This window comes from Rhinolophus ferrumequinum, chromosome 3 (assembly GCF_004115265.2).
Source record: "Rhinolophus ferrumequinum isolate MPI-CBG mRhiFer1 chromosome 3, mRhiFer1_v1.p, whole genome shotgun sequence".
Classification (NCBI taxonomy): Eukaryota; Metazoa; Chordata; class Mammalia; order Chiroptera; family Rhinolophidae; genus Rhinolophus; species Rhinolophus ferrumequinum.
This window is the reverse complement of record NC_046286.1, coordinates 35,984,911-35,999,555: the sequence shown is the minus strand read 5'-3', so window position 1 is coordinate 35,999,555 and position 14,645 is coordinate 35,984,911. Positions and strand designations below refer to the sequence as shown.

At 34.7% G+C, this 14,645-nt stretch overlaps 1 protein-coding gene across 1 annotated transcript in view; it reads left to right on the top strand.

Moving 5' to 3' along the window:
- Positions 1-14,645, top strand: part of COL12A1 (collagen type XII alpha 1 chain) — a 112,153-nt gene that overhangs the window by 32,539 nt on the left and 64,969 nt on the right. Inside the window, 4 exon segments of the mRNA XM_033100041.1 lie at positions 5,093-5,365; positions 11,547-11,813; positions 12,276-12,468; positions 13,574-13,695. Of these exon segments, the coding sequence (XP_032955932.1) occupies positions 5,093-5,365; positions 11,547-11,813; positions 12,276-12,468; positions 13,574-13,695 (855 nt within the window).

The following is a 14,645-nucleotide window of genomic DNA, read 5'->3' as shown; positions in this document are numbered from 1 at the left end:
TCCTGTACATCAAACCAAGCTAACTCAGCTGACATTTTGTTACAATGAGGTTTTTAGCACATCAAGGAATTCTTCTGCATGCTGTTGAGTAACATGGGGCCTCTCCAACATGGACTAAACAAGGCCTCTATGTTTTCCTAGATTTATTGCTGTCTTATAATTTGAAAAATCATACATGCTGGGTATAACAACTCTGATGTTTCCAGGGAACTTTAGCACAATCACCAAACAGTAATTAATATTTCCTTTTCTGTGAATTAATGACTCATCATAAAAAAATGTAAATCAAATTGAACAGGTAATAATTATGAAAGAAACCTCACACAGGCCTTGAGGTCGAAGGCTAATTTAGTTGTTAAGAGGTTTTCAAGAAATATGTATTGCTTAAGGTAATTAACTTATCAATAGTGAACTTTGTCCTTTTGAATGGTGGCTCTAATTCATTGGTAGTAAATCAAGTGTGTTTCCATATGAACATTATCCAGAAGCAGGTCTTCTGTATTCTGCTATGGAAAGTTGGATGACTTTTTAGCTGAGTTCTAACGGAAAAGACAAATTGATTTAGAAGAGGGTTTACATTACATTTTCAATTTAACTTCTATTTTTGAAAGTGGTATGTGAAACTCAATGAAAGCTGGCTGGAACAATCTATAAGATGAAATACAGTTTCATTTCATTATGATTAATTTTTCAGTTATCATCATTGGCTAATTTCTATTATAATTATATTTGAATTGGATGATGATTTGCTTTTCAGAAAGCAAATGGAAAAGGGCTAAGGAAACGTAGGAAAGTTACTTAAATGAGGCATTAATTCTTTGGCCTCATATGTGGAAAAAAGTAGAAATCAACCCCTTGTGGATGTTCAGATCATGAGAAATGCACCTGTCTGAGTTACATCCCACAGCAGCAGCACAAAGATACACGCCAGCAGGCACGAGAAAAATGCCTTTTGAACATATGTGAATACGTTTTATAATCGGAGTGGAAATGTATAAAAATTTAAAAAACTGGTGCATTTTGTATGTTTAAATTTATGACAGAAAAGCATTATTATTCCTTATATCTGTACTGGTACTATACTGAGGAGAATAGGGTAGAAGGGAAAACTTTCGAGAAGAAGTCAAAGGAATAAAGATGAAGGCATACCATCACTAAAGAAGAGGACTTGTTTGAAACGATTGCCAGAAATTCTGTTATCAGAGATAAAAGTAATATACAAAGCACAGACATATAGTCCAGAACCATGAGATTAAATATTATTGAAAACAATGTCACTTCGGTAAAAAAACTGAACAAGCCAAAACATCATAAAACATACATTTGTATCTTGCGGCAGAGGGAAAGGAGGACCTCAAGGAGGGAGGGAGCCTTTGCTAGAGCAGAAGTGGATCCAGGTTCAGGGAAAGGTAATGACAAAATGGCAAAAAGTCTACTGGAGCTGATTTTTGTTCACTGCTGCCATTACTTTGCCTTTCCTGGAGAGATGCTACAGGCTGGTCTTCTGACATCTTTCCTTTCTTATTCCTCTTTCTTTCCTCTTCCCTCTCAGGTGCTAACAAGAGACTTTCCCAAACCCCATCTAACCAAACCAAGCCATATAATCTCTTCCTGCAGTTACTGATGTCTGAAGTTTCTTAGATTGAGAACAAAGCCTACAATTCAATATATTAAACCAAACCAAATGCTTGGCTGGGTAACACTTGGATTGAACCTCAGTCACAGGAAAATGTGATCAACTCTTGAATAAGAAGCATGTGTAGAGAACCATTTCCTTTTTAGACAGGATGCAGGGGAGTCGAGAGCATTGAACATCCCACATGTGTTTGGGATGGAAAGGATGTGATGGGAAGCTTCAAACAACTTCTTACTTCTCTAAGGGTCAGCCTTTAGCCTAGTCTAGTATCTAAAAGATCATTTGTTGTGCATGGCCACAGACCCAAACGATATATAAACCATCAAGCAGTCCTACATAGCATCACGGTGTTCAACAGTTTTGAAGAGTTTTGCTTTCACCACACCTGTCTTTAGTTTGAAGGAGCCCCATTTCAGAGAAAAAACAAGTATGAGGATTCCTTCAGACATTAAGCAAGCACACCTTCAAAATAAATGCCTCTCGAGGCCTCAGTGAGAAGCAGCAGTAAGAAGGGAAAAGAAATGAGAAAAAAAATAAAGAATTGTAGAGCCATTAGAATCACAGAAGAGATTTAAAAGATTTAGAAAGCATCCGTGCTGAGGCATATCTCCAGATATTCCAGTTGAATTGATCTGGGCATGGTCTAGTCTTTGGCTCTGCAGGTGATTCTATATATCCGACTAGGTCCAGTCCAGTTATTTCGCTGCTGAGGGCCCCAGGGCCCCAGGAGGTGATAGAGTCTGCTGGTGACCTGCTCAGCTTGTGGCACATCTAATTCCAAGACCAGCTGGGCCACTTGGCAGCCTGCCAATTATATCATAGGGTACAATCCAATAGCTTCATCCTTTGATTTAATACTTGGCCAAGCCAAGATTCCATTTAAGGAAAAAAACAAAACTTCAAGGGTTATAGGATCTATTAAAATTACTTGTCATGATTATATCATATTCTCAAAATCCCTGGGACTCATGCAACAGCTAGAATACCCAACCCTCCTCCTTTTTTCAGAAAAAAAGTTTCTCAATTGTTTGACAATAGTATAAACTTAATATTTAGGCATCTTTTTATCAAACAGAATGATTGACATAGAAGCCCATTAGAGAGGTTTATCTTTTCAATTTTGGCTATTGGATTGAAATGTCTTTCTTCTGTTTTGGATTCCTTATTTCTTTGTCATTATCATGGAATGTTGCAATGCCAGTGTCTGCAAGTCATGCCTTTATGTGACACAGGCAGAAACTACAGTTCTTTGAGCCTTTTTTTTTGAGTAGTAGGGAACTTAGCGATCACTCAACTTAGTGTTGTTATGCCATTAATTAGAACTCAAGAATATCTTTCAGTTGATATTTTATTTGTATCTTTACAGATTCTTTTCAGGACATTGGTAAACATTACAAAGGTCTTCATTGCAATTTTACTAGTATTTTGTGCTTACTTCATAAGTCTTGAGAGTGTTAAAATAGTTGATTAAAATTCATGGGAAATTCATGTCTAGTGATCTAGGCTCCTTTTGTTTGTAGCCCAGAAATGTTTTTGTGGATGTATTTTTGCTTCAAACACAATTCTCTTCCTATTATTTTTCTCACAGCAAAATCACTAGTCTGTGTTTGTGAAATTGATATCTGTTGTCATGGAAATAAACAATGTCACAAATGCAGTGCTGTAGAAAGTAGAAAGGAAAACAGGATGAGAAGCACAACCTTTGGGGAGACTAGAAGCTAAAAATATTGTTTGTACATTACTCCAGTGTAATTTGGAAGATAATGCCCACATTCTCCTAACTTTTTTTTTGTCTTATATATTTTTTGGGAAGTCATTAATGCAGTTTTTTAGCTCATTTAAATACAAAGTCAGTTTTAAGTACAATTATTTCACACCAGCTGTTTCTAACTGCAATTTAGGAGAAAAGAAGCCTAGGAAAAAAGGCTGCATTTCAAGCAAAAGAAACGTGTGCACATGTAAAACTTAGAGACCATTTGTGGGAATATCAATGATCAATCAATCAATCGATCAATCAATTAAAAAGCAATGAAATCAAACCAAACCATAGAAACAGTTTGTTTGTATTCCAGTAAGTAGAGAAAATGTAAAGATGTGTGGCCATTTAAGTAGCAAATACAGGTAAAGAAGAGCTTTAGTTGAGAATTAGTCTCAAGCACTTAGGGAAAAAAAGTCAACATGTTCTTGAAAATAAGTATTCTTGGTTACAGTGAAATATGTAACTAATTTCCCTCTAGAGATGAAATGTCTTGTCAGCAGTTAGAGTTATTTATAATGGATTAGAATTTTCCATTTGGGCTTGGGGTCTGGTAGGATGCCCAGCTCCTGTTTTGTTTATTTTTCCCTTCTAAATTCTACCATGTATGATAGGTTTTTGTTCACCCAGATATCTTTTTCATTTGTTGTTATCTTTACTTTTTGTACTGAAATTTAATTGTTTAATTATGAGTATCTTTAAGGTATTCATTTTTTTCTTTGATTCAAGTAAAATAATAGCCTTCAAAATTCCTGTAACAGCATTGTATATCATTCGCTTGAATATATAATTACTGGTAAAATGTATGCTGTAGAAGCAGATAGTTTTATATTTATGTCACACTGTGGCATAAACCCTAGTAAAGGTAGCCAATATAAAGTGACCTGTATATTTAACTTACATTTAAATTATGGAAAGTAAGGGTTTTATTGGAAGGCATCTGTGCCTCCTATTAAGTTGAGGTTTCTATATTTTTCCACTTGGGTTGTATTTTTTTTGAATGAAAGAGCCAAAATTTAGTAGCAGACATTTTCAATCAGCTAAAACAAGTAGTGTGTTTTATTTTGATGACTAATCGTTTTTAAGCTTTCCAGAAGAATTGGTGGTTTTTGGTTTCATTAAGGGTAAGCTGTATTGAAAGTTTGCACTTCTACTTTTTTAACTGATTGAACAAATAAAGTTTCCACCAAAAAATGATTGTTGGAATTGAGATTTGTAAGTGATAGGAAATTGTTGAAGTTATTGTAAATCATACATTGAAATTGAGCTTATTTAAATTAGATCAGAAAGGAAAATATGATGGTAAAGAAATAAAGATCTTTGTGAACAATGGGCTATGTCATAAAGTGGACTGAAATGTGGCAAAATTTTTGGATTTAGATGCATTTTTTTCTTTGGAAAAATTTCTGTTTGGCATATACTCCTTCATATTTGGTTGTTGTCCTTACGCTGAAGGACCTTACAATCTGACTGGATATATAGGGGGCAGGGTGATAGACTGGAAGCAGATATAACTCTAAAGTTTTATTCCATCAATCTGTTCCACTGACAGAACAGGACAGAAAACTTAGAAAGAAGAAATGAGCAACTTTAGACAAGCTGAATTTGAGTCCAGCAAGTTAGGATGTCTCCCAGGAGGTAGGGATATTTACATATCTAGTAGACATTAAAAAATGATTCTCCTTTAATTTCTATTCTAGAACGTGGTTCACCTCGGGATTTAATTACTAAAGATATCACTGACACATCAGTTGGGGCTTATTGGACATCTGCTCCAGGAATGGTTCGTGGTTACAGGGTCTCGTGGAAATCGCTTTATGATGATGTTGAGGCTGGAGAGAAAAATCTTCCTGGAGATGCAATTCATACTGTGATAGAAAATCTGCAGCCAGAGACAAAATACAAACTTTCAGTATTTGCAGTTTACAGCAGTGGAGAAGGAGAACCTTTGAATGGAGAAGCCACAACTGAATGTAGGTAACATTACAAGTGTGTTTGGTTGTGTATTGGTGCTACCTCACTCAAGTGACATGAAGCTGAACCACTTGCATTTGTTTTTTTGATATGATCATTGAGTACTAAAACATTAGGACCTATAAAGAATGTGGTTTAAATTCAGGTTTGTTTAGTATCTAAAGTTTTTAACAAATTGTGAAATATTGAATCCCTCCACTACCTATTTCCCTCTCCTTCTCTCTCTCTTTCTCTCTCTCTCTCTCTCTCTCTCTCTCTCTCTCTCTCTCTCTCTCTCTCTCTCTCTCTCTCTCTCTCTCTCTCAGAATAATCAACTAGATAAGAAACTGAACTAATAAAAACATCAGGAGCCATGAAGACAAAGAGAATTTGGCACATTTATAGATGTATGATCTTCGGCAAATTACTTAATCTTTGAGCTTCAGTGTCCTGATCTGTAGAATGCAGTCTCTTACAGTTCTGAGGATTGAAATAACAATGTGCAAAGTACCAAGCATAGTGCCTCGCCACTGAGAGATGATTGATAAGTGATAGTGGCTATTGAGACTATGATTGTTATACACTAATCCTAGATTCTTTACTTTATTCCGACTGTATTTGGTAAGGTTAAGTCAAAAGTCTCAATTTTCTGGTGGCAATGATTTACCTTAATCTCATTAATATTCTTCTTATAAATAATTTTGAATGATGCATCAGCATTCATTATTAGCTGTCTGGTGAAATATGTGTCAACATTTCTTAATTATCTTTCCTAAAAAGTCATTTGTTAATCATGAGCATTTCTCAAAATTTATAGGAGAAAAATGTATTCCTTCTGTTTTGGGAAAAATTTTAGGAAAAGAAGACAGAATAGGGAATCCTTGCATTTCCTTTTATTAGAAAGAAGTGGAGGAATTGGGTGATTTTTCAGGCAATGAACAAATTCAATTAAGTCCTATGTCTTGATTTTTAAGTTATCCTTAAAATCTTTTCATCTGAGTTGTCTGAAGAAGTCATCTTTTCTTTTTAATCACTGGCAAACTCAGTTGGCTATGACTAAGCTTAAATTTCTGTCAAAATTAGTGATATTGAAAAAAAAAATCAAAATCCTTATAGGAAATTTAAATACATGAAAAGGCATGTTTCTCAAATATTCCTATGATTGGTTTACATAGTATTAATAGTAAATGAAATCTTCTGTCTGAATAATATATTCAGATGTTTAAGAAGTTGGCAGAAATTCATCTCTATTTCTGGCAGAAATTCATTTGTTATAGAGAGAAGCCGTGTTGTAAACTTAGGCCAGATATGACACATATAACTAAATTTATTTGTAGGAGTAAAGATACAATTTATGTGGCTGAGAAATTATAGAAGTATATGTATTTAGAGTAAAGGGACGCTTGTTCAAAAACTCTCCTCCACTGTGTCTTCTTCTAAATAGACTGAGTCTTCAGATATTTATTTAGAATTGTAAATCTCTACAAGGGACGTTTTAGCCAAAAGCAAGTATGTAAGCAGAAATCCTAAATAATCTTTCAGTTCTAAGTAGCTGGGCTTCTAACAAATTTTCAGTGGCTGATTCATTTAAAGGTGTGTGAACAGAAAGGCCTCTTTTGAACTAGGAGCAGACTAGGCAAGAATGAAGCATCCATTTTTTAGAGTATAGGCAAACTGCTCAAACATCTGAGCAAATGTGAGAGAAGCCAGGAACTTTTCTTTGTTCTAGTACCATTTTTTTGTTGTGTTTTACTTCGCTCTCTTCGTGGAAAGTAAAGCAGTTTAGTACTTTGAGCAAGCACTTTGAGCAAGCTGAGTCAGATGTGGTATTTAGGTGGTGGATGAATCCTAAAGTGGGGATAACTGGGCAGAGTCACTAGGTCAGGCTCTTAGAGTTTCTGATAAATGTCCAAGGGGACATTTTGTAAATATTTTCAGGATCGCTTTCAACTCAGAGACATGGTATGCAGACTGCTGATAGTATGAAAACTGTGAACTGTGGCTAGAAAGCCAGCAGATGAGAAACTTTCTATTGGCCCTCCAATTTATGGCAGCTGGTTTAGCAGAGGTACAGTGGGTGTTGGAAAGCATTTTGTGAGAGTTCCTAAAACATGGAAAGAACTTACAATGTGAGTGTTACAGCATTTTATATCATGTGGCATGACTATCAATGAAGTTAAAAAGCTTGCTTTCTACTTGTGGGAAGCCAACAAGGCTTTTAAAAATTTCTCCCTAAAATCCAAAGTTTTTCTTTAAGACTAGGATAAGGTATATTGTGCCTTATTTAACTTCAATTCCTTTATCTAAAGAATCAAAGACAGGAATATAATTGAAATCTTTGAAGCACTTCAAGGTATGAAATACAACATTTGACTGTTAACATATTTAGTTTGGGGAATATTTTAAAGTTTGGGATGCCATTCTTTTGGGAACATAGGTTTCTTTTCAGACCAACACTTATAACATTTAAATGGTAATTTTCCTCAATTCTGAATTGTGTGAAATTCAGAATTTTGTGTAAGAAGTGTCTTGTTCCACTGAATAAAAATTTAAGAGAGAAACAAGAGATCAGAAAACATTTAGCACAATATTTTTTAGAAACATATTAGATACACATCAAATTATTTGATATTTGTGAAAATTTGTAATAATACAAATAAATTGTTCTGTATACCATTCTTTTCCATAATATTTTCAAAACCCTACATAAAGTCTTTACATCTTTTGTGTGAAAATATACATATTTTTTTTCTTTTAATAGTTCACTCACATGGAGAATAGTAATAGATAATTGAAGATTAATCTGAATAAATTTTAATATTTCCAGAAAGTAAAAGACTTGGCTGAGAATTCTTTTAGCTTTTTTAAACCCTAAAATAAAAAATCGAACCAATTTATTCTTAGTTGAAATTATACTTTTACATCTCTCAGAAACATAACTCATAATCATATATTAAATTTCTTTACCTATTTTATTATTCTCATTTTTGTCCTCTATACATAGTGTATCTTTTGTTTATATGGCTACTTTCAAGATTATCTTTTGAACAATGATTTCAAAGCAATTTACTTATGGTGTGCTTTGGTGTAGTTTTCTTCGTTTCCTGTGCCTACAGTTCATTGAGCTTCTTGGATCTGTGGATTTATACTTTTGTAAAATTTAAAAATATTTAGGTCATCAGTTATTTAAATATTTTATTTATTACACACCCACTTTCTTCAGGTGCTCCAATTATATGTACATTAGTCTTCTTGAAGTTATCACATTGCTCACTGTTGCACTGTTCTGTTTTTCAATCTTTTTTTCTTTTCTTGGGTTTCATTTTGGGTAGTTTCTATTATCATGTCATCAAGTTCACTAATCTCATTTCTACAATTTCTAATCTGCTGTTAATGCCACTGGGTGCATTTCTCAGCTACAGAAGTTTTGTTTGAGTCTTTTGAATGTTCTATGTCTTTACTTACCATGCTTAATATTTCTTCTATCATCATTAGCATATGAAAGATAATTTTAATATCCATTTTGAATAATTCAGTCATGTATATTATTTCTAATTCTGTTTTTATTTGTTGATTTTTGTTCTTATTATGGATTTTCTTAGTCAATTCCAACTACCATAACAAAATACCATTGACTGTAGGCTTAAAGAACAGAAATTAATTTTCTCAAAGTTTTGGAGATTGGAAGTTCAAGATCAAAGTTCTGTCAGAATTTGGTTTCTGGTGAGACTCTCTTCCTGGCTTGCAGATGACAATCTTTTGCTATGTCCTTACATGGCCTTTTCTTGGTCTATGTTTTGCAGGGAGGGAAAGAGAGAGAGAGGGAGATGGAGAGAGAGAATGAGAGTGAGCACTCTGGTGTCTTCTCTTTCTCTTACAAATCCTATCAGACTAGGTCCCTACCCTCATGACCTCTTTTGATCTTAATTACCTCCCCAAAGGTTCTATTTCCAAATACCATCCCATTAAAGCTTTAATATAGGCATTTTGGGGAGATGCAATCATTCAGTCTATAACATGGGTCATATTTTTTTCCTTCTTTGAATACTTGGTAATTTTTATTAGACGCCAGACATAGTGTATTTCACTTTTTTGGGTGCCAGATATTTTTATATTCTTATAAACATCCCTAAGCTTTGTTCTGGAAGCAGTTAAGTTACTTGAAAATAGTTTGATCTTTTTGAAGCTTTCTTTTATGCTCTATTAAAGTCAGACTAGAGAAACTTTTAGTTTAGGCCTAATTTTGCCCTATTACTGAGACAATAACCTCCTGAGTACATCATGCTCTGAGAATTTTGAGGTTTTCTGCTTTGGTTAGGGGGAACATTTCTGGCACTGTTGGAAGTCGGAATTGCTCTCTCTCTTCCTTTTGGGTGGTTCTTTCCCTGATTTCCAGTAGTTTTCTCATATGAGGTCAGACAATTAAGTTCGCGAACTCATCCTAGAAAAAGTGCTACATATTTGTTGTTGAATATCACTACGGTCACCTTCGAAGTACTCCCCTTGGGAAGCTATGCACCAATGCCAGCGCCTAGTCTACCCTTCAAAGAAATTTTGGAACTCTTTCTGGAATGGCCATCAGAGCTGTCGTCGTATTATACTGGATGTCCTGAATGTCATCAAAATGTCTTCCTTTCAATATTTCCTTTATCTTTGGGTAAAAAAAGAAGTCATTGAAGGCCAGGTCAGGTGAGTAGGGAGGGTGTTCCAATACAGTTATTTGTTTACTGGCTAAACACTCCCTCACAAACAGTGCTGTGTGAGCTGGTGCATTTTTTTGATGCAAGAGCTATGAATTTTTGGTGAAAAGTTTAGGTCATTTTCGTCTAACTTTTTCATGCAGCCTTTTCAGCACTTCCAAATAGTAAACTTGGTTACTATTCTAGGTTACTATTCTGTCCAGTTGGTACAAATTCATAATGAATAATGCCTCTGATAGCAAAAAAGGTTAGCAACATCATTTGCGAACTTAATTGTCAGACCCCATATCTATGTAGTGATTAGTACTGGGTTGAAGGCTCTAGGAGGACTTTTTGGACCTTCTTCTCTGTACTCGTATAACACCATCTCCTCTACAGTCTCTGCTTTAAAAGTTCTAGATGCCTTGGGCTCTCCAGACTTACAAAACTACCTCCTCAAATAAGGAAGACTACCAGGCTCCATAGGGGTCCCCCCTTCCTGTACTGAGGTTGGAAACCCTCTCCAACAATAAGCTAGGGCAATCATAACGCGCACTTTCATTTGCTTGCCATCTCTCAGGGATCACTGTTCTGTGCTGTTTATCTGTATATGTACATTTTAGTTTTTTCAGATTTTTGGTTGTTTCAAGTGGTCCTTGCCCATTTGAACATGAACATTTCTCTTAAAATCAAGAAAGATTCTTTGCAGTGTTTCTTTCAGCTTAGTTTCTTCCTATAGAAAATGCTTATGGATTTTGAAGGCTAAGATTATTGAACTAAACAAAATGATCCTGCTTATAAATCCTAATTATGTATAAGAAAAGGGATATGTTGGCTATTTGTGGATATTTGATGACCTGCTTCTGATATAATTATTAATAATTGTGAAATATTAGTAAAATATAATTTAATAAATATTATTGAATTACATATTATTAAACACTTTTTACATATAGTGCTTCCTAAAACACTCAGTGTTTACCAATTTATCTTTAGAGCCCTTGAAATATTTTTATGTGTTAAAGTTCCCTACTCCTTTGTTTTCACAGTCTTACATGTTTGTGGCAATCACAAAAAATAGTGTGAACTATAGTCACTCTGGCTAGTCGTTTGTACCTTTTTCTGAAAAGATCCAAGTGATACTTCTGATCTCACATTCATGACTTTTAGTATTCCCCACAGCATGATTGCGACAGGAATTCTTTACAGATGGTAACATAATAAAAATTCTAAAAGTTTACCTCCAGAAATGGATATTTTCTTTACTAAGGTCTCTAGAATGCAAATAGGAAATCCGTGCAGCATGAACTTCCATTTTTTATTTACTAGCCAGTTAAAGAAAAACATCTTACTGTGATCTCACTGAGATTAAGCTCACACGCCACCATGAATTTACGAGCGATCACTATGCTCAGCAAGAGAATAGTGTACATATTTAAGAAACCACAGATAGTTTCTTTTCACATAAGTGGGGATATGTATATTTTCTTTCAACATGGTAAGCCATCCTTTTATCTCACAGTATCACAAGATTCAAAAACCTTGAAAGTGGATGAAGAAACAGAAAACACAATGAGAGTTACCTGGAAACCAGCACCGGGGAAAGTCATCAACTATCGAGTTGTATATCGCCCCCGTGGGGGAGGAAGACAAATGGTTGCTAAAGTGCCACCCACAGTCACCTCAACAGTGTTAAAGCGACTTAAACCCCAGACCACATATGACATCACAGTTCTTCCAATTTACAAGACAGGAGAAGGAAAGCTTAGGCAAGGATCAGGAACAACAGGTACAAAATAATTTTGTTGGGGGAAAGTATGTCATATTTTAAAGGGAGACTTTAATACACCTACTTTACTTGTAAATGTCTAAAATTAATTCTGCGATAAATTAAATTAGAATAATTAGATAGGATGCCTAAGTAGCATATTATTTTTGCCAGTCTAGTTCCTGGTAAATTGATGGTACATATTAATATTCTAATGCTAATCTAATCTTCTGAGCTGTGAGAATTATTTACACCTCCACTTGGGTAGCATTCTATTAATCAGGATTTTTATTGGGTATTATACGTTGTGCTACCAGACTTAATCTTTTTATAAATACACATTTTGAAGTGTTATGTTTGTGATGATTCTCATGTATGTGACTTAGATATTTCTAATTTGATTTATTTTTGTAGGGGCTAATAAAAAACAAAACCCAAAGCGTAATCTTATGGATAATACTTTAAAATCTTTTTATCTTACAGCTTCTCGATTTAAGTCACCCAGAAACCTCAAAACATCTGACCCAACCATGTCAAGCTTCCGAGTGACTTGGGAGCCTGCCCCTGGGGAAGTGAAGGGTTATAAAGTCACATTCCACCCTACGGGGGATGACAGAAGACTGGGAGAGTTAGTGGTTGGACCATATGACAATACAGTTGTTTTGGAGGAACTTAGGTAGGAACAAACTATATTTGGTTTGTGTTAAAAGATTGACTAACTTATGTAAATTAATAGGCCTTACACAGATAATCAGTTATGTGTCTGTTTGCCAGCAGAGTTTTTAAAATCAGTTGAAGTTGCTTTCTTATTCTTGATGCTGCTGAAGTTAAGGATTCAGAATCTAGCAACAGAATTTAGACCTATGCAGATTTTAAAAAAATGTTTTAAAGATTTTTGTTGTTAAGTGGTCAGGAATGTCATTTTTTTCAATAACACCCTGACTTAAAAAAATTAACATCCATATTACACGATTTTACCAAAAGCAGCTTGTTCCTAGCCAGCCCTGTGGAATTGTGGGGTATCCCATGCCTTCTGGAAAGGCCCAGGTGACTCACGCTAAGATTCCAAATGTGAATCCTCTTCCAGGGTGGGCCATGGGAGAGAAAAGGCAGGACTTTGTGCTTGGTGCCAGCTGGCAGGATTGGGGAAGGGTGGGCTGATTAAAAGTCTTGCTTCAGGCTGTGCAGTGGAAAACAAGGAAGTTTGAGTTTGAACAGCACCCTACATTCATTACAGTAAAAAGAATGGCTTACTGTGCAATGCCTTTTGGACACTTTGTTTGTGTCAACCATTCATTCAACGATATTGAAATCTGTATAAATGCTAGCTATTTATTTTTATCAGAATAAGGAGGATGAAATTTATTGAGCCTACCATGTGCCGAACATTGTGCTAGGAGCTTTATGTTACCTTGCAAGGTACAACATTTACATTATTTCTCATAGACCATTGCTTAGAAGCAGTAAGAATAAAGAGCCTGATCTTTCCCTGACATGCTCAGTGACATGGAGAGGATTCTACATCTGATGGAAAGTCAAGACAGAAACTGGCTCTTTGAAGCCCTAGTATTCTCTAGAATGCTTGCTGGCTAGTTTCCCTTAATGCCTCACTTGTAAGCTTAAACTACAATGAAACAGAACTTATTTTTCTTCTCTTGTAATGTTATACATTATAACTTCCTTTGTGTGAAAGTTTATAAATTAACAAAACAAAAAACAAAGCAAAAAATGATACCATTTGAGCCAATTATACATACAGACTATATATTTTAACATTTCAGGGCAGGTACCACGTATAAAGTGAATGTTTTTGGAATGTTTGATGGAGGAGAAAGTTCACCACTTGTTGGACAAGAAATGACAACCCTTTCTGACACAACTGTAATGCCAATTTTATCTTCTGGTAAGAAATTGAATTACATTTACCTAGGAGACCTTATATTATGAAACTGCTTTAAATATGAGTTGTTAGGTTAATCATGCAGTGAAAAATGACTATAAAAACTTAACAATAAAACTTATTTAAATAATTTACATACTTAAATTTTTTTTTTTAAATATCCAGCTAAGCATACTTTTGACAATATATTTTTAAGGCTTTTCTTATCAGCATTGCATTGATTACACAGTAGTGTATTATTTAAAGATGAGTTTTTACAATAGGTAGATAATATGCATATATTTTCTCTCTTTTTTATGACTAAAATGAAGTTTTGTTTTGTTAAAGTAATGGCAGAAATAATTTACTTGGGCTGAGCAGCAGAGTTTCGTTACATAAATAGGTGGGCAACCACAACTTGGGAAGCAAAATGGTGACATAAATCTTAGGTTCTTTTGCTCCTGCCATGATTACAACTTTGATGTACACGAAGCTAGTTTTGAACATTTTTACAAGTTTAAGTTGTGGGTAGAATTTATTTCTAAATGTTTTCCATTATTAATTGCTAAAAAAGCGTAGGTGTAGGCAGAGCAGGAGCAGGCTTGCAAAGACTTAGGTGTTTGGAGCAGTATCTGGGAATCCTCAATCCTGATTTAATATATAATACATGAATGATGCCTTTGTTGTGTGATGAGCATCACATAATTTTTCTCCATGAATTTTTTTTTGTAATATAAAGATCAAATGCTAACATGGCAACAGCTTGGAAAATTCATAACTGGTAACATACACTTCTGGGAAATACAGCATTTGAAAATATGGATGTAGATAAAATAAAGTGTCAAATCTTGCTGTTTTGCATTAATGTTCTATTGTTTTTCCTATGATGATATTAACTGACTTATATTTTTATTTTGTAGCCTGTGCACTGAGGATATTGGGATTGTTCTCTCTTTCCAAAGCACCCTAGCTTT